The following is a 20,481-nucleotide window of genomic DNA, read 5'->3' as shown; positions in this document are numbered from 1 at the left end:
GCAATGGGCATTTCTGATCTCCCAGCTGCTTAAAAGCAGATCCTTGTCCAACTAAACCATCCCCAGTGAACATGAACCTGACTTGCCCACCAGTGGGAGCACACTGTGATTATTTTGCATCCCCTTTTCTGCCAAGATCACCGTTATGAAGATCCCATCATTGCTGAGACAGACGAGACCAATGAGGTGGAGATCCCGCAGGTGGCGGAGCAGAAGCCGGTGCAGTTCCACCTTCCAGAAAACAAACCCAGCAAAACCATCAAGGCCAAGAAAATCACCCCAGAATCCTACATGAGTAAGACACAGGCCTTTCTCTTTTTCTTTTTCTCTTTTTCTTTCTTTTTCCTATGGGTTTTGTAGCACCTCAGTGGGAAAAGCTGTGGGAAGTGATGAGGAGGCTCAGGGGACAAAGAAACTGGGAGGATGTTTGAGCGGAGGAAAGGTGATCTGTGTGAAAATTCACTGTGTGAACATTTCAGCTGCGCAGAAAGCTGGTAGAAGTGGTGAGCAAAGCTCTCAAAAACAACTTGTACCTTCTGCACATCGATCTGCAAAAATCCTGCGTTTGTTTCAGTCATTTCAGAGAATCCCACAATGGTTTGGTTTGGAAGGGACCTTAAAGCCCATCCAGTCCCACCCCCTGCCATGGGCAGGGACAACTTCCACTATTCCAGATTGTTCCAAGCCCTGTCCAGCCTGGCCTTGGGCACTGCCAGGGATCCAGGGGCAGCCACAGCTGCTCTGGGAATTCCATCCCAGCCCCTCACCACCATCCCAGCCAGGAATTCCTTCCCAATCTCCCATCCATCCGTGCCCTCTGGCAGTGGGAGCCATTCCCTGTGTCCTGTCCCTCCATCCTTGTCCCCAGTCCCTCTCCAGCTCTCCTGGAGCCCCTTTGGGGGCTCTGAGCTCTCCCTGGCGCTTCTCCTCTCCAGGTGAGCACCCCCAGCTCTCCCAGCCTGGCTCCAGCTCTCAGAGCATCCCCATGACCTCCTCTGACTGACTCCAGCAGTCCTGATCTCAATAAAATATCAATGTACCAAAAGTCCCCTCAATCAGCAATACATTTAAGAAATATTGGTTTTATTTCACCTTTAAGAAACTCTACACTCAGCGCTTACCCTTCTTCACAACTTTTCTGGGGTTTATGGCTTGTTTCCTCTCTATTTCTTGCTGGGGAATATTTCTGAAGTTGTTTGTGGAGCTGCTGGTGCTTCCTGGGTTGTTTTCCAACCGCTGTTAATTAAAAGACAATTTTTTTAAAGAAAACAAGGTGGGGCAAGCCAGAAGGCCCTTTTCAAGTTTATCAGCCAGCATCTGGAGAGTCTGTAATTAAAAGGAGAAGGAGAGCTCTGAGTGCAGACCTCGGGCTGTAAATCAAAGCCTTCAGCTGTCAGCGGCATCTTCCTTGCTGATATTCCACAGACACCTGTCTCAGGTGAAGGGCTAAAGAGGCACCGACTGCTCCAGGCTGGATGAAATCTGATTTTATCTTACTGCACCAAAGACCTCCAGGAAAGATGTGTTGCTCATTTCTGCAGCTCAAGAGCAGGCTGAGCAATTTCCTTTTTAAAAAAATGTATTTATTTGATTTTTTTCCTCCCTAGCACAAGTCATTACCTGTGAAACCAAGATGAGAGACAAATGCAGAGGCTCAACGTGCAACAGGTTGGGTTTTGTTGATACTTCTTGGAGTGCTGAGGGGAAAATTAAAGAAATATTTTATTAAATAAACGGAATATTTTATTATATATAAAGTAAATATTTTATTAAAAATTTAAAAATATTTATTAAAAATTTTATTGCTAAATATTTTAAATAAATATTTATGTTTTATTGCTAAATATTATTCAAACATAGGATAGGTTGCACTATATATTTTTTGTGACTCTCTAGGTAGATCTCTTTAGGAAAAGCCCCAAAACCCAACCAAAAAAATCCCCTAAATTTCTCTTATTTCAAGCCAAGCCTGGCAATAGGGTGATTTGGATAATTTTACTCAGCCATGATGACCCACAGTTTCAGGTGTCCAAAATAATTTAATAAATTTCAGCAGAGTCATTTTTCGAGCCTTTTTCATGCATTCCACTGCTGCCCAAGGCAGACCAATAATTCATGGCTTGTCCCCTCCCAGCCAGTCCAGAACTTCTGGTTAAGGTTTCTGCAGAGAACAGGACAGTTTATCACTTGGAGAAAAACCAAATCCACAGAGCCTAAATATTGGTCGGGCTCTTAAGGAGGGTGGAGTAACTGGTTTAAAAAAGTAGCTATTTTGCAATCTTGTTTTTAAAACAGGAGAACTACATGAAATGAATGGAATGCCCATTAAGCGAAATAGAGTCAAAGTCTGTTTTTCTTGAATTGTTTTTCGCCACCCTCAAAGATAAATATCTTTACTAGGTATTTGTGCCCAGCTGGCTGCTTGTACAGTAAGGGAAAGATCTTTGGAACATTTTATTATGAAAGTGTAAGTACCTTTTAATAGCTCCTGGATGTAATTTGTGGGAGGCAGTGGGAATGACAGAAATGGGAAGTGCCAGCCATTCTGCTGTAATTTGGCTTTTCGTACTCTCCGGTTGTGGTGCTGTAAAATGGTGCTAATAAAGATTATCTGTATTTTCCTCGTCTTGCTGTTGAAAAAAGGGACAGGCTCTGGGGAGGCAAAGTGGTTCCACATGTGATTTTGTGAGGAATTGTCCTTAATTGGACACCCATAGAAAGTGAGGGACGAGCACCAATAGGCAGCTCCTACACAGATCTCTTTGCTCCTGTCAACTGAACAGAAACTTTATATAAAAAACACTTCCATTTTGTAACTAAATAATATTTTGGGCTGATTTGCTTGATCTTAAACTAGCAAGATAATTTATAAATAAATCATAGCACCATTTTCCCGTCAAAACTGCTTTTTGGGGTGAAGGAAGTTGGAAGATTAAAGGGTTTTTTTGGGAAAAATCAGGTTTTCTTTCCCTGTTCCAACTGTTGGTGCGTGACTGCATCACCCCTGATGTGTCTTTGCCCTGGAAATTCTGTGATTGCAGACACCCAACCCCTCCAAGTGGCGTCAGCAGAAATATTTTGGGTTTGAATATTTTCTCGAGAGCTGGAAATATTTCAGACTGGTCGCTCACTTCCAACACTGCTTTTCCTCTAAATTGTATTTAAATGTATGGTTTTGTTATTAAAAAAAAAAATCTTGCCATTCAACCAGGCAGTGCTTAAAATAATAGTAATAAAAGAATCTGTATTGGAAGAGGAAGATTTAACAACCAGATTCCAAAGCAGTGTACTCAGCTTATTTTCCACTTGGTGCTCTGGTGGTGGTTTCATTTCTCCTCTGTTTTTCACGTAGCAGTTGGGCAGCGTTGCTCTGTGAATGAGATTTATTTGATTTGATTCATTTCAAATCTATTTATCTCTTGTCAGTCCTCCAGCATATGTCGTGCTGCAATCCACTATGGAATCCTGGACAACAAAGGAGGGCTGGTGGATATCACCAGGAAAGGGAGGACACCTGCTTTTGTGAAGTCCACCAGGAATGGTGTGGAGTCATTCAGGTACCGCCCTCACCAAAAACTCTTGGTATTACCTTTAAATACAAGCAAATATTCAGTCATTGTTGCTCTCATGTAGACATAGTGGTCCAAATAATTCTACTCTGCTTATTTTTTTAATATTTTTTTGTTTGCTTGTTTTACAGGAAAAGCAAACCTTCAAATGCATTCATGGTTTCCAAAGTCACAAGTAAGTTTTAAATGTTGAAGGGGGGAAAAAAATATTGTTGCTGGGGTTTTATGGGGGACTTGAAAACATCATTCCTTTCAGGGCTCTTCTTCATTTTCAGTGGTTGTGTCAAATGGTTCTGAGCCACAGCCAAACCCTGGAGTGGTGGTCTAGGGTGATCAGAACCTCAGAGTGACAGCCCGCCCACCCTGGGCAATTCCACCACCAACCACCTCATTTTCCTGGGGGGAAGGTAGAGAAATAGGTGAAAATGGGCCAATTCCAGCAGCATCTCCTGTTGATGGATCATGGTGGGGTCCAGACTGCAGCTGCTGATAGTGAAGGGATGGGAGTTGAGCCATCCATCTTTAAAAGCTTCTGTCAATTGTCAACTCTTACAAAAACTGAAAAAAAAATCGTGGCTAATGTCCTAGTGTAGTAAGGTAATGAAAAACACAATACATGTGAAATTAGTTTCTAACACTGAGTCATCACATTTCTGATGGGCATACAAATAAACACTGCTCTGCTTTTTAAACAATTCCCACTTTCTGATTATCTTTGAAGAATTCCTCCAGTGCAGAACCATCCTTTTGATGAGATCCACCCGAGCCCCTCTCAGGGAGAGCTGTAGGTGTCAGGATATTTGGGCTCCACATCTGGAGCTGTAACAAACCCAGGTGTTGTGGATCAGCTGCCTGTCTCTTCTGAAAGCTGCGACCTTTTCAAGGCCACACTGTAGTGGCCTTAAGAATCTCCAGGATTCCTGCTGGAAAGCTGGTCAGCCCCATCCTGGGATCCTGCTGCTGGAGCAGCTTTTCTCTTGGTGCTCAAAGGTCCCACCTAATGCATTGTGTGGCTCTGACTTGCGTTTTCTGGAGCAGCCTGAGCTTTTGGGTCTAATAATTTGCCTTTCCACGTTTATCTTGGCAGCACAGACTCTGGATTGTTACACCACAGTAGCTGAGCTGTGCCACTTCAAAAAGCCAGCGAGCCACTGCCCAAGGTAACGCAAATCTGTTGGGTTAAAAACCTCTGTCCTAAGGGAGGGGCAGCTTAACAGAGGTGCTGGGGGCCCTGAATTTGAGGGCTGCTGGGAGAAGAGCTGATCATGCTGGTTGAACTGGAGGAGGGGGTTGGGGGTGGTGCGTTTCCTCCTGCCACCACGCTTTTCTCGGCATCACTGTAGAAAATTCACTTCATGTTTTTGGATGGCTTCAGTAACATATCAGCCAGGCTGCACAATCCTGTCCCAGCACACTCTCATGTGTGAGTGTGCAACTGCACACTCCTTGTCCTTTTGCTTCTGCATTTGCTGGGTTTTGGATGTGGTTTTCCTTTCCTCCTTAAAACACGGAAGAAGTTTGTTCTGGAAACTGTGCAGGAGTAAGTGACAGGGCAGGAGGGCACAAACACATGCAGAGATTTATGTGCAAAAATACAGGTAGTCCCCCTTGAAAGGTCATAAAAGAACAACCCCTCTTCTTCTGGTCCAAATCCTCTGCAGCAGCAACCAAATGTCATCTGAGGGGAGCGAATAATCAAATTCACTGTTGCCACCTGCAGACCAGATGCAGGCACTCGAAATCTCCCAGGAATGCAGCTGGCCTTCCTGTGCAGCCCTGCTCTGGAGAATCAATCTGAATTCATTGTTTTCCAGGATTTACTGCCCTGCCCACTGCAAGGACGAGCCGTCGTACTGGGCGCCCGTGTTTGGCACCAACGTCTACGCCGATGTGAGTCCAGACTTCTCCCTGCACATCCTGACTGCCCTGCCCCACAGCTGGGCTCACCCTGGGGTTCAGGGGGCAAACTCAAACTCTCTTGTGGTTATTCCATGTTGGGATGGGCAAAAGGGGGTGAAAGATGGGGTCAGCAGGCTTGGAGAACCCTTTTGGTCTCCATACACTGATTAATTTGGAAGGACTTGGATGTGTCACTCCACAACTCCTTGAGTTGGGTTTGGTGAGTTCTTCTACTCTCCAGCATTGACTCCTTCCTAAAGAATTGGTCATGGCCCTTGAGATTTGGTCACGTCCCTTAACCTCCCCAAGCCTTTGGGTTCTGGCTGTGACATAACGGTTGCATTTGTTTGAAGCATTTTGGGATTTGTAGGTGAGCACTAAAGGGCTTTTATTCCATCCTATCTCATGATAGAGTTGACAGAAAAAGACCTCTCTCTCCCCTTTCCTCCTCTTTCTGGGAGATGACAGCTTCTGAGCAGCCAGGACGGAGCTCAGAGCAGTGGAAAGAAAGAAAGTGTGTGAGCTGGTTTTATGGGCTTGTTTTTGTTCAAAGGGATGAGCAGAGACTTGATGCTAAAACTCAGCAGAGTCATTTTCTTGAAATCTCTTACCATTAGGCCTCTAAAAACTGGGTCTCAATGTTTTTCCATTTGTGGGTGTCTGGTTATTTTGGTTTTTTTCCTCATTTTCTGTTTTCCATCGGGCCTGTGTTCAGGAATGCCAGCTCCCTGGCTGCCCCTGTAGCCTGTAGGATCCTGGTTTAGAAAACCTGGGGAAAGCAGCCAGCAGGTTGTGGACCCCTATCTTCAGGTCACCCTGGAGCTTTGCAGACTGCTGAGAAAATCCATGCTGCAGGAATCATACAGTAATTTGGAGAAGCAATTTAGAAAGCAATTTCAAAAAAAAAAAAAACAAACCCCACACTATTTTTAATTTTGCTCAAGACCAATTTTTTTGAAGGAAGAGCTGCACAAACAGGTTATCCTGGACTAGCTTACAGGCAAATCCACGGAGCAGCTGCCTCCCTGCAGTACCTGCCTCCTGCATGCTCCCACCTGCAGGAAATGGGAAATAGTTTTCTCTTTTTTACAGAGGACAAACCTCCCTCAGATCAGCCCTGAACAGGGCCTGTGATTACAAAGGAATTAGGTGAGGAGCAGCATCCCAGGCTGGCACTGCACTGACGCAAAGGGATTAGTGTCCTTTAATGAACCCATTTCCTACTCTCCCTCCTGGGTATTGTTTCAGAAATGGGGGCATGCATGGTGGCTTGGGAGAAAAACAAAAAGCAAGAGTAATACAAAAGTATTTGGCCACTTCCTCGAGGGTTTGGTTAACCTGTTTTTCGGACTGCTGCGCTAGCAGGGTGATGTGGAGGTGGCAGGAAAGAATTGAGGTTGGTGGCAAAGCAGGTGAGACAAAGAGTTTGAGGTGACTCTGAATGGTGCTGCAAAGGGAGAGGTGGGGATTCTGGGAATGTTCAGAATGAGAAGTGGAGAAGAGAAATAACCACACCAAGCAAGGAGAATTTGGGGAAAGGCTTTTCCCAGGGAGAAAGGCCTGTGCAGGGTGCTGGGAATTAACCCAAACCCACTGCTGAGGAGTCATTAATGCAGGCAATGAGATGGATGAGACAAGTGCTGGTCATCTGGGAGGGCTTTGGGGAGCCAACTTCACGTCTGGTGTGGCACCTTCATGGCCCTGGAGGCACCTAGGCTCCAAATCAGTCTTCTTAAATAAACTATCTAAAACACAATGAAACATTTATCCCCACTTCCACTCTGCATTTTGCTTTAAAAAGCAGTTCAGGGAATTGTTTGTGAGGAAATGAGTAAGGCTGTGGAATAGGGACCTAGAGGAGACTTAAATTTTGGGGTAAATGAACAAAATGCAAGAAACATGCAATGGTAAAAGTGGACAGACCTGGCTCTGGGGTGATCCTAGAGCCATGGAATGGTTTGGGTTGGAAGGGACCTCAAAGTTCATCCAGTTCCACCCCCTGCCATGGGCAGGGACATTTTCCTTAGACCAGGGTGCTCCAAGCCCTGTCCAACCCGGAGCTGTGGGAACAGCCAGGGATCTTTATGGAGGTTGTAAAAGAGCTTTTGACTTCCACGAGACTCTGTCATTTGTCACTCTGCCTGGCTCCTGGTGTGACATAATCCTGCAGGGGAAACCCATCCCCATCCCTGCCCAGGAGCCCTGTGGGGCCAGGAAAGAGAACAGCTGCCCAACTTTTGAGATAAGGCTTTATCTACAGTTGTGCAGTGATTGGATGGAGGAGGAGGTGTGGATGGATGGAGGGATGGATAGATGGAGGGGTGGATGGACGGATGGGTGGATGGATGGATGGATGATGGATGGAGGGATAGATGGATGATGGATGGATGGATGGATGGATGGATGGATGGATGGATGGATGGATGGATGGCCTGCACAGAGGCAGGAGTTTGTCACCAGAGCAAACTGAGTTGGGAGTCAGCTCTCAGGAGATATGAACTTAGTGATTTAACCAGTCACACTAGTGAGGAAATTCTGGGTGATTAAGCTCATAGTCAGAGATTATTGTTAATGACCCACTATAAAGTGTGTTGTCATTTTATGGTGTGTGCCCTGGGGCTCATTTCATCAGGAATTGGTCTCCAGAGCATCCCAAGGGGCTTCACCATGGAAAACTGTTTTATTGCCCATGCTGCTGTATTCCTGGACCTGGAAGGGAAGGCCTTATTCTTGTAATAACTCATCTTCCAAAAGCTCTGCAATTAATTAATCAAAGCACAGCGTGGCCTGGGACATGAGAGGGCTGTAATCCAACAGAGTGATAAGAGGAGGTTTGGGGTAAATCTGTTGGTCAGAGCTTTGAGTGAGCGGCGGAACAGCAAGTCCTGGAAAAAAAAAATAACAGGAATGCTTTGAAAAGAACATTGTTCAGGATGTCTCCCAGTGGAGAGTGCTGCAAATTGATCCAGGACAGTTTAATTTTATGAGCCAGTTTTAGATTTATAGATTTCCCACCGCATATTAGGGCAAATTCACTGCATAACTTCCAAACACAGCATTCTCTTGCTCCATTGACCATATATAGAAGCAAAATACCAAACTAGCACTCAAAACTCTGAGAGCTGCCAAGAGATAGGCCATCCAAAGTGATAAATATATATATAGGGGACAAGAGCTGCCATATATGGCTGTGGCAGGGAGGCAGCATGGGCTGCATCCCACTTACGCAACGGGAACAGTTGCACTTGGCACTGCTTTTGTGGTACTTGGATTTTTAGCAATCAGGGCACTTCTGGGCTTGGGATTTTCACCTGCTGCAGTTCTGCTGTGCAGAGTTGGTTTTTCCTTTCTGTTCTTCCAGCTTGCTGTATGTAAACCCTGCAGAGAGCTGATGGCCAAGTTTACACTATCCCTCAGCCTTCTGTGCTTTTGCTCCCTTTTTCTGGATGTTTTGGGGACTTAGTCATCAGTTGTTGCTGGTTTGTGTTCCTCCAGCTCTTCTGACTGCACATCTGGGATGTGCAACAGAGAAGCTTTGGTCTTTCCAGAAGTGTAATCTCCCTCCACATTTGGTGTTTTATGGGGTAATGCCCATCCAAAAACTACACCCGACAAAGGGGGCAGCCCTTCTGTCATTCCTAGAAAGAAGGATGTGAGCTGCCCCAGATAATTAGTGATCATTTACCTTCATTCAGGAGAAGCATTTACTTTCCAAGAAACTGTGAATAACCTTTGCTGTCATTAGCACAGAGTTTCACCTCAGGGGTTTCTCTGGGGCAGTCCCAAGAGGCACTGGCTGGAAAGTTGTCCTCAGTTCACTCTTGGCCCTGGATAAGGTGAAGAAGTGTGGCTTTAGACTGGACGTTGGGAAGGAATTGTTCCCTGTGAGGGTGGGCAGGCCCTGGCACAGGTTTTCCAGGGAAGCTGTGGAAATGTCCAAGGCCAGCTCGGAGCAGCCTGGGACAGTGGAAGGTGTGTGAGCTTTAAGGTCCTTTCCAACCCAAACCATTCCATGATTCTTTGATGATCTCACAGGTGCAGCTCCACCTCAGAACAATGGAAAATCTGTTTCTCCTCTGTGGTGATGGTGGATCTTATTTCACCCAGGGATTATGACATACCTGCAAGATCTAGTCCCTAGTTTGTCCAAAAGAGGGACAAAGCTGTTTCATAACTGTTCCTTTGTCTACTCCCTGTTTCTCTTGGTGTTGATGGAATTGATAAGTCTTCATAAATAAAATATAGACAGTGCATAAGTCAAAACAATTAAATATTTTTCAGAGCTCCAGTATCTGCAAAACTGCAGTGCACGCAGGGGTCATTTCAGATGAAAGAGGAGGCTTTGTGGACGTGATGCCTGTAGAGAAGAAGAAAACCTACGTGGGCTCCTTAAGGAACGGCGTCCAGTCAGACAGGTGGGATCTCCCTCCTTTGCACTTCCCTCTTCTTTTCCAGTGTTTTCAGCTGCCTGGGAAAGTCAGCAGATACCAGCTCGACGGGCTTGGGAAGAAGTGACTTCCCAGTGTCACTGTGAGTTGTGACAGCCAAGCAAATGGAGCGTGTTGTCCTGCTCCTTCCTCCCCCAGCCAGGAGCTGTGCTCAGGCTGCTGTGAAATGTTGTTAAGCAAACCTTGTTAGATTTTGTCACAGCACAAGTCCATGTTAATACGTTTTGCTGTGTGTTTGGCACATCAGGAGGTAAGCACAGGTATTTTCAGTTCTCAGCCCAGGTCGCGATTTGGATTTGTAATTTGGATTTCGTAATTTGGATTTCCATTCAATTCTGGGTGAGACATTCATTTCTATTTGTTGATTTATGTCCTCTATTCTCTTTGAAAGAACTAAATTAACCTCTTGAGACATGATCAAACACTTTTTGAGGATGAATTTGCCACTCTTGTAGGTATTTATTGTAGTTTCTCTAGGGTCAGCCATGCTGGTTTCAGTGACCAATTGCAAATCTGTGCTCCCAAAATCCTGCAGCTCCTCATGACCACAACAATCCAGTCACAGCTCATCCAGTCCTTCCTAATTTGAGCCTTCTCTTTCAATCTGTTATGTGTTTTTTCAGATATTGGTGTGATGGCACTGATTTCTCAGGGCTATCTTCCCAAGTACAGAATTTCCCACAGTTAGGGAGGTTTTGGTCACTGCTAACTCTGTCTGCTCTGTGCAGTTCTTTTATAAAGAGCATAAGAAATTCTATCAAGTTTTCTGCTTTTATTCTAACAGTGGATATTCCAGAATGCTTTGGAGCATCTCAAGAAATAAAAGCAGACTAAGTCATGAAAGCTGTAGCTCTTAAATATGGGGGTTTTAATATAGATTACCAGGGTCAGCATTTTCCAAATTGATAAATTGGATTTAGGTGAAAAACCTCCTATTCCTTTGAATTATTTTTATCTCAGTCTCGCTTTCACTTATCTTTCATACTCAAAGACAACTTTTTACTGGGATGGCAAACTGTGCCCTAGCTAAGAATAAATCCCTTCACTCTCAGGGATGTGCAATGTGAGCAGCCAGTGCTGATCTGAAGGGTGAGGGAAACCAGAGACCTTCTCACAGTGGGGATGAACATTTGGAAAGTGTTATTTACACTCAGCAATAAGGAGCAGCCTCATGCTGTGAGATCCACCAGACAGTGAAACAGCTTTTCCAAGATTAAGGTGAACCCTCACCCTTTAGGACACTGGAAATAACCTTGGGTAAAGATACACACCCAAACAGGTATGGGAAAAGTCTTCCTTTGGGATTTACTGCGTCCTTACACTTGTTGCAATGTTTATCTTGTGGGAATATGAAATTTTGTATTTTTCCTGGGTTTTTTCAGTGCTGTAGGACCTGGGAATAGAAACACCCCCTTTCCCCATGCACACATCCACCCCAAGCAGCTCAGAGTCAGAGCAGCTGGGGACACCTCTGCAGGTTGAAAAGGAATATCTGTATTTATTGTCATTTAACATGAGCTGATGGGGCCATTCCCACTCCCAGCACTAGGAGCCAAGCCAGACAGGCCCTGGGAAGCTGCCAGCCTATTTGACAACGGTTTTGTTAGGAAAACATATTCCTCTTTACGCCTGAATCTCTGCAGAAGGGAGCACAGTGTTCCTTGGATAAAAGCTAGGGCTGTAAGAGAGCCTGTTGTCTTCCAGCTCCTTTTTTTGGCATTAGCACTACAGATTTAGATTAAAAACATAAAAAAAAGTCGCAACCATGGATTTGTGCCACTTCTTTTTCATCCTTTGTCTTTCTCCTGCTCCTGGTAGGAAAGAGATAGGAGAAATTCAGAGCTGCCTGTTTGGGTCTGTGTCGTGTTCACTTGATTCATTCCATGTTGGTTTTCTTTTCTTTTTTTCTTTGTCTCCAGCTTGAAGAACCCTTCAGATGGGAATGCCTTCCGAATCTTTGCTGTGAAGCAGTAAAAGACCCCCAGGGAAGGTGCAGGTTCCTTTGGGAGAGCTCTCTGTTGATCTCCAGAGACGCCAAAAGCTCCTCTGAACGGCATCAGCTCTGCCCGTACCCTCCTTGCCCATCTCCTTCAGGGAATTCCAAAAGAAAAGGGGGAAAAAAAAAAAGAAAAAACCCCAAAAAAAGACCCCAGGTTCTGACTCAGCTGTTGGCATCTCATCGCACCCGTGCAGCGTTGTATCTTTTTTGTCTCGTGTTTTTTGTTTCTCTAGGGGCATTCAGCGACCATAAACTGTTCAAGGTTTCGTTTTACCAGAGGTGTTGCTACACAGGATGGTGGTGGCTCCATGTGCAGCAGATTCAGGGATCTCAGCCTGGCCCTGCATGGTGTTTTTAGGGTGTGAAGCTTCTCCTGGGATGGGCGTGAGGATGAGCAGACTCGGGAGTGAGCGGCTGTCCAGGCGCTCTGGACACTTTGAAATGAGAAACTCATTGAAAAATTGCATTGTCTGGGGAGAGGATGGGCTTTGGCAGAGTGATTTTGTGCATGTTGGATAGTTTCTGTGCAAAAAAGCATAAAAAGTGGTGTTTTCCCACTGAGGTGACGTGCAGCATCTGTGTGAGGCTGCTGGATACCTCAAGTGATGGGGTTTGGGGATGTTCTTGGCAGCCAAAATTGAGGTTTTATGGGCCTGGAGCAGGGTGTAAAACGGTGGCAGAGATCCTCACTGCAGAAAATGAGGCCACCAGATCATCCAAAGAGCAGGTTTGGTGTTTGCTGGTCAAACACTCCCAGGTATTTTGGCAACCTCTGAGCAGTCAGAGAATTGGGGCTCCTGTGCTGGCACATCTCATCCTATACTTCATGCCATAACTTCAGTTAAATGCAGTGTATTGGTTTATACAGCAGTGCTGGTTGTTTTATAGTAGTTGAGTAGTGATAAAATTAATCTTATTTCTGCTAGGAATGGTTGCATCTGTAGGAAACAGGTTCACTTTCCCTTTGTGAAGCTCCTTGTGGTGTGTGCAGTTCTGAGACTTTAAAGGTGCAGCATAAATTGGGGTAGATTAATTTTTCCAGGAATTTCCAATTGTGAAGCCAACACAATGCTGTACCCGTGAGTATTTGATATCCAGGATGGTGGGTTTTGCAAAACTAATAAGGTGTTGTAATGGTGTTATCCCATATTTTGATATTTTTGTCTTGACATGCACTCAAATTCATTTCAAAGCCAAGAGAAGGGCTCAGCATGAGCTGCTTTTTTAAGGCAGGAGGACATTCTCTGCTGCATATTGGAAATGAATTTTTATGATTGGTCTAAACACAAATCTGGTGGGTTTTTGATACACACACGTGCAGTAACTTCATCAGTCATGAGCAGACAAAGCCAACAGTGGTTCTTCAGTTCTTGTAAATGCGCAGTCCTTCCGTTCAATAACTGAATTGTAATATTGGATAACAAATGGGAAAATATTTCCCTCTGTTTGGCAGATGTTTCACAGCTGCTCTTAGGCCCAGAACATGTTTGGTTTAATCTAGACAGACATAAGCATTTATACGATTAAATTCTTCTTTAATTCTGTAAACACCATGAAATCAGCAAGGAAATGGCATTTAAGTGACATTTATCACTCAGTTTGTCCCACCACTGGGATTTATTTCTCCATAAAATCTGAATTTGGAAAGAAACCTTTTGTAAAACCTGAAATTGGAGCTGCATTTCACTGTCTCCAAAAATGCTGCACAGAAAAGCCACTTTTGGGGTGGATAGAGAGTAGTGAGCCTTCATGTCATCTTTGTTTATGTAGTATTGTCGTCCAAGGTGTACAGTATTGACTTTAGATAGGAAAACTGAACCATTTCCTTTTCTTACTAAATAAATTGATGTTAAAACCAGCTGGAACATATCCTAGAAAAGCTGCTGGTTGGGAGCATTTGAGATGTTGGCAGTGAGGAGAAGCTCCCCGGTTTCTGCCCGCTGTGAAGCGCTGGGGTGAGCATGGTCTGGTTCCAGCCCATCCAACACTGCAGCAAGAATCTGGGACCAAATCCCAGAATCCCGGGCCAAATGGGCTGGGGATGGAACTGGGGAGAGTGAGAGGTGCAGTCAGGTTCATGGGGACTGCAGGAGCACATAAAACACCTCGACTCTAGTGTGGGATCCATGAAAATTACGGATGGAAGGTGATGGAAAGGACTGTGAGGGCTCTTGGAGTAAAACCCAGGGGATTACTGAGAGCACATAAAAATCCAAACAGCTGGGGATGTACCTAGGTGACAGAAAGGGGACAGGGGAAGGGTTATTATTCCAACAGAAATATCCTAAAATGCTTAATTCAAGTTACAATTGCGTATTTTTATCTTCAGCCAACTGGTTTGGATTTTTAGAAGGCGATGTTAATTTAAGTCTGTATCTGTTTATTTTTGTATTTGTTGTACAAAAGAGAAATTGTGACTTTACTACACAAATATTTTTCGAGGTCCTGGGTGCTATTAATTTAAACATACCTCCCCCAGAATTAGGGGTGATCAGGTCCTCCAAGGCAGTCATGACCTATCAATGACTCGCAATCATGTGTGCTAGCTATTCATGAATAGGTGGGACAGTACCAGTTTTTTTAGCCAAATATTGACAGATTTTATTTCTGATACCAAGACATTTCTCAGCCTGCTATATTTCAGTGCAGCTTAAAGATGCATCACGTCTGTATCTCACCAGGCCCTCTCCTCCTCAGCACCTGAAGCATCCAGGTGCAGCCAAAGCTGGCGCTGCCTGGTTGTTCTTCTCCAATAATTTGGAGGTTGGAAGCAATGGCTTGGCCACTGCAGAACACCTGGCTCAGCCCAATCTCCAGGAGACACAACCAGGGTGAAATCCAGAGCCTGTGCTGGTGGGGCCTTGGCTCCACTCATTCCTTATTTTACGACTTCCAGCCAACAGCTGGTTGAGGAGGCTCCAGTTTGTCACTTGTGCAGTCTAAATATTTAGGACCAGTTCACAGAGTTGCTTTCCTTTTTTTTTTTTTTTTTCTATGAAAAATGGTGTATTTTACTTCCTATGTATAAAAGTTACTTGTAAATTTTTATGTGCCTTTGCATGTTTTCCAAGGGGCCGTGGTTGTTTATAAACTAGATTTTTTTTTTTTGTCTAAATACAGAATTGTAAAATATCTTTTCCTCCCTACCCTTCCATTTTCTTTTGACTTCTGAATTATTTGTGAAATAAAACCTTCCCAGAATGAATGCTTCCCTTGTCTTTAATGCTCAGCCAGAGTTGAGTTGGTGTTTAGAAGAGCTATTTGGGATTAATCCTGGGGACTGGAGTGTCCTCTGGAGACTCCAAATGAGATTGGGATGTGCAAAGCCTGTTCCACAAACAAATAAACTGCCCAGTACCCATTAAAACTCAGTTTTTACCCCACCAGAAATAAGAGGTATCCTTAGTGAAACATACTGAGAGTAAGGGAAAATCACTGCCTGTCTTTGAATCCCTGCAACATTAGGGCTGAGCTAGATTGATGGGTTGGAAATAGTGTTTAATGATTTAGTGCTGCAAAATACAAGAGAGGTGAACTCCTCCCCACCTGAGCAGGCTGGTGTGAATTCATTTTTTGAAAGGAAAAGTATTCAGATTTTGCAATTCCCTTTGAAATTTTCTCCAGGCTCATCCTTGCTGACAGCACCACAAATCAAACCAAGATTTTCCTGGTAATCCAACCCCATTTGGTTAAAGGAGCAACACAGGGAGGTTCATAACTCATCCTCCAGACAATGAACACCAGATGGGTTTTGACCAAAAATATGGGCTGGGCCATGGGATGGGGTCCTGATTGACCAGGCCATGAAATTTGTGTTTTTCATTACCTATACAAGAGGATTAATGTTAAATTCAGACATGTTTGCTTTATGCCATGGCTGGGCTGATGCAGTTCTGGTTGAACAATATTTTCCTGTAAATCCCAGCCTAGGACTGATGAGATAACCTCATTATTGCCCTGCCAGTGATTTCTGTCAAAGGCAAGTTTCATGGCTCCTGCGTGCTCTGCAATTCCAAACTGCCTGTTTGAATTTACTTTGTGCTTTCCTTCCCCCATTCTTACTGCTGCAAAAATATCTCCTTTGCTGAAAACATTTGGGAAAATTTTCCCAAGCAGAGCTTTAAGGTAAGCAGAGAGGGGAATTCAGGAATTCAAGGTAAGCAGAGAGGGGAATTCAGGCTGTTGGTTATTGTGAGGCTGCCTAGAGCATCCCATTAATGGCAACAGTTGTTTGATATCTTATTTGTTGGTGCTACAAAATGCCCCACTCTCTGATTTGGAACCTGATGGTATTTAAGGTTCCTTCCAACCAAATCCATTCTATGACTCTGGGAGTTCTGTGGTAAAATTTAGGTCCTGGTTGGCCTAGAGAGCAAAACAGCAAAATACACAAAATTTAGGGCTGAACCTAACCCATCCTTTGGGCCAGCTTGCCATGCTTTGACACTGTCTCTGGTTTTGTCTCCTCCTGCTTGAGCCCTGGGCTTTACCCTCTGCTTGTCCAGCAGAAATTGGTGTTATCACAAGTGAGAGCAAACAGAGCTGCTTCCTGTACAACAGGTATGAAAACCAGGTAAGGCAAGGCTCAGAGGGAGCACACAGCCAGGAGAAATATTAATTATTTTTTTTTCCCCAGCTGGGATGAGATCCAGATTCTGCTCTAGCAGAGAAGGCATAAAGATAGGCAGGGTGAAGGAAAGTAGAGCGGAAAGGAAAGAGAAACCCACGTGGAGCTGGGCGAGGGTGGCAGATCTGATATTCCCACATTGCTAGGAATCCCTGGAGATCAACAAGCAGCCAGGCTCTCTCTGCTTGCTGCTTCAGGCACAAATATCTCGTTGCTGATTGCTTTGCCTGCTGCTGGCTGCTCCTCAGCCCGTGCTGAGCTCATCAGAGCCTATGTATAGCACGGGCATGCCTTGGGGTGGGTGTCCTTCCAAAAACCCACAGTCATTTATAGGGTGCGCCCCCAGTGTTTTCAAAGCCACTTTGCAAACGATGGGGTTGGCTCTCATTTACACCAAGGACCTACTTTAAGGCACTTAGGAGGCATTTATGCCACTTTAGGGTGTGGGGAGAGCAGTGTAAAGAAGCCTCAGTGTAAACAGAAACCACCCTTCTATCTTGTTGACGGCGGTTAAAATTGGGTTAGGGAGTTAAGTCAACACACAAGGTCTGCCTTATGCTGCTGCTCTGCTCCTGACCCAGGGGAGAGCTGTCCCCAGCGTCCCTCAGCCACTGCACAGCCCAGCACATGGCAGGGAGAGTCAGTGTCAAAAGGAGTACAGGGATATTTATAGAGGGGGAGAAGTCAGGAGGTGCAGGTGGAACATGAGAGCAGAAAGAAGGAGGGAGCAAAAGAAACCCAGAGCTTTGGGGTGTCCTCCAAGGGCTGATTCTGTCAGGTTTGGGGTCCTGTGGTTGAGGGGCTGTGGGTGACCATGAGCCCAAGGGGGGACCTGCCAACACATACAACTGTCCTGAGGGGGGCTTGACTGATATCTGAAGTTTTTATTCAGTAGCTGCCTCAAGGCTTGTTTCTGCACATCTGTCTTTTGCACATGTGGAAGCTGAGAAAATACCAACTATGAACTAAACCCAGGGGCCAGAGGATAAGTTTGTCAGAAACAAATCTCAAAAGCAGCCTAATTTCCCTCTCCACCAGGAGAGCAGGCTTTGTAAGTTTGAAAAAAAGAGAGCAAAACCCAATAGAGGTTGACTGTAGGAGGTAGGGGTATTCATACCATCTTACTTGATGTTTTTGTAATGAAAATATTGTTTATATCAATGCAGGGAGCTCCAAAACTGCATCAGCACCTGTGCTGGAAGAAACAGGCTGAAAAATCAGATGACGCTTGGAAGGGAAGAGTACAAGGAATAATAAAAGATGGAGACCAACCAGTAAAGAACAACTCAGCCCAAATGAGATGAAGAGTCAAAACCATCACATTATGGCCAAGGAGATAAAAATCATATCAGGTGTGAAAGGATCAGCAAGGCAGGTGAGAAACCTTTCAACTTTTCTTCCTCTGTTCAGGTCTCTGGTGCAATATGACATTGTCTGGTTTGTCCTGCTGCTGCCTGGAAAATATTCATCCTGCTGTGGGAAGTCCAGGAGGAGAGAAAGAGAGACCTGAGAGCCAAAGCAGCTCCTGAGAAGGCAGGAGAGATCTCTGAGGATGGAAAAGGTGAGGAAGAAGATGCCTGAGGTGTGTAAAGGTACAGTAGAGAGGGTTCTTCGTGCCCAAAGAAACTCCACTGGGAAGGGATGGCCTTAAAATGTAGTAGGAACCACCAAGACCATTGGTAAGGGTTCTGGCTGGATCAGAACCTGTGTGCTCTTTTCAGGCCACCAGTCCAGGTTTTTAAGACTATTCTGGATGGCAGCTCCTAAAATGAGATCCTGCTTTGAGTGGAGGATGGACTAGAAAATATCTTGGAGGTCCTCCCAGGTGTTTTTTTCCTATAATTTTCCAAGTTAAAGGAAACATTTTCATTTTCCTATAATTTTCCAAGTTAAAGGAAAAATTCCATCATGTGGGACAGGCTGTCCTCTGTTTGGACCAGGATGGAGCACAAGCAGGGACTGTCGTTTTCACATGGGTGATACACATAGAGATGGCAGAAGAAGTCTAGATAAAGGTGTGCAGTGTCATGGCAGTCATGATAAAAAATAGTCATTGTTCTTTTAAGTCTTTGTTGTTCAGGGTTTTTTTTTTTTTTTTTTTTTTTAAGGTCTTTTGGCAGAGAGATGAATTCTGAGGTACAGATGGACCTGTGGCGGTTGTGTCTGAGATAAAATAATGGGGACAACCTTTAGAAATGCTGGCAAGGAAGGGGTGATTTAGGGCATCCCCTGGAGGTGTCACAGAGCCAGAACTGGGCACTGGCTGCTGCAGAGCAGCACAGGCACAGAGAGATCTCCTCCCTGTGCCAGGCGTGCAGCACCATCTGAGGACAGGCTCTGCGTGGGGAGAGGCAGACCATGGAAATTTGCTCATCTGCAGAGTCATGAAACCATCTCAGGCGTCTGGGGGCAGCTGGCCAGCTCAGCAGGCTGGGAGTGCCTTTCCAAAGACACCAGGGAAGTCAAGCTGGCCCAAAAGTTTACAGCAAAACAGATGCAGGCAGCTGAGCAGCCCAGAGCTGGACAATGCTCTCCTTGGGAACAGCTTCATGATCAGCAAACAATGGTCTCTGCAAATCCAAACACTAAATGGGGAACTGTTTGGACCCCGGCCATTTTAATGAGAGCCATAAAATGATGAAAACACCCAAGTTTTCATGAGCTCCAAAAATTCACGTCTAGACCAAGACAAGGACTTTAGGAGCCAGCTCCAGTTGATGTTGTGGACAGCTCTGGATGCAGTTCCAGAAAATGCTTGTGATGCACTTTTAAGGAGAGTTACTGGAAAAGTGGTCAAGCCCTGTCCCCTTGGCTGTGGGCACGGTGTGGCACAACGGGAGGGCTTGGAGTGGAGGGTCCTCCCTGCCCCTCTCAGGTTTTGTGTTGCTGAAATGGCTCCTGAGGCGTCAGAAAGACTCTTTTTTCCCAGCCCCGTGACCAAAGAAGAAGTTGAGATTCTTCAGCTTTGCTTTTCAAGGTTGTTTATTTTCTCTTATCTGTTCCATTCTTTCTCTGCCCTGCTGAGCTCTGTCCAGCAGGTCGTGTTGTGGCACAGTCCCTGCCCTTGGGGTGGTGTTGGCTTTTTATACTAAGAACTACGTGTACTTTATTTACAGTAATTTCCCAATACCTATCACCTATGTTAGACAGTCTGTCTCTACTCTAAACCAATCCAGAAGTGTCACCATCCCAGCAGAAGATGGAGGACAAGGAGAAGAAGTAGAAGGAGAAGAAGGAGAAGTAGAAGAAAGACAAGAAGGAGAAGAAGGAGTAGAAGGAGAAAGGACACACCCAGATTCCTCCATCTTGCCTCTTGAACCCCCATTCTAAAACCCCAAAATTCTACTTTTTCACCCTGTGATAAACTCACTATCATTCCATTCAAACCCTTGTGGCTTGTAACTCCTCACACACAGCTGGTAATTGTTCCCATGGGCTAAAATCAAAGGCACAGGTGTTTGTGACTCCGTGCCAAGGTCTCTGAGCCCCCTGCCAGGGTCTGGGGTCACCCAGGGCAGCCAGAGCAATGTCCTGGGTTCCAACACACCCTGGGTGTCCTGCACTGACGCAGGAGAGAGTTGTGTGAAGTCTCTGCTCTTCTCTTATACAACACATGACTCCAGATAAAATCAATGCCAAGTACCCAAAAAAGGGATTGAGTGTGTGCTCTTCCCGTAATCCGAGCACAGCGTCCGGCTGGGACAGTTTTGCCAGTAAAATCCAGGTTTTTCCTCTGCCCAGGTTTAAAATTAGCTGTGTCCCAGCAGGGCCATCCCTGGCAGCCTCAGGGCTCAGCCTCGCAGGGTCAGGGCCCCAGAAGAGCCCAGTTTGAACAGTGACCAGGAACGTTTGTTCAGGGAGGGCTCCCTGGGCAGGAACAACAGGAGCCTCCGTTAGCTCCCACACCGAGACAACACTCAAACTTTACAAAAATACCTC

The 20,481-nt window shown here is 45.3% G+C and overlaps 1 protein-coding gene across 1 annotated transcript in view; it reads left to right on the top strand.

Annotated features, from left to right (window-relative positions):
- CRISPLD2 (cysteine rich secretory protein LCCL domain containing 2) overlaps positions 1 to 13,008 on the top strand; it is a 28,072-nt gene extending 15,064 nt beyond the window's left edge. Inside the window, exons 7-15 of the mRNA XM_030955886.1 lie at positions 137 to 295; positions 1,608 to 1,668; positions 2,401 to 2,467; positions 3,427 to 3,557; positions 3,701 to 3,744; positions 4,657 to 4,729; positions 5,384 to 5,459; positions 9,750 to 9,883; positions 11,836 to 13,008. Of these exons, the coding sequence (XP_030811746.1) occupies positions 137 to 295; positions 1,608 to 1,668; positions 2,401 to 2,467; positions 3,427 to 3,557; positions 3,701 to 3,744; positions 4,657 to 4,729; positions 5,384 to 5,459; positions 9,750 to 9,883; positions 11,836 to 11,890 (800 nt within the window). The 3' untranslated portion in view covers positions 11,891 to 13,008. The remainder of the gene's footprint in view (positions 1 to 136; positions 296 to 1,607; positions 1,669 to 2,400; positions 2,468 to 3,426; positions 3,558 to 3,700; positions 3,745 to 4,656; positions 4,730 to 5,383; positions 5,460 to 9,749; positions 9,884 to 11,835) is intronic.
- Positions 13,009 to 20,481: the final 7,473 nt, after the last annotated feature.

Source organism: Camarhynchus parvulus, chromosome 11 (assembly GCF_901933205.1).
Source record: "Camarhynchus parvulus chromosome 11, STF_HiC, whole genome shotgun sequence".
Taxonomy (NCBI): Eukaryota; Metazoa; Chordata; class Aves; order Passeriformes; family Thraupidae; genus Camarhynchus; species Camarhynchus parvulus.
This window is presented reverse-complemented; position numbering and strand designations above follow the sequence as displayed.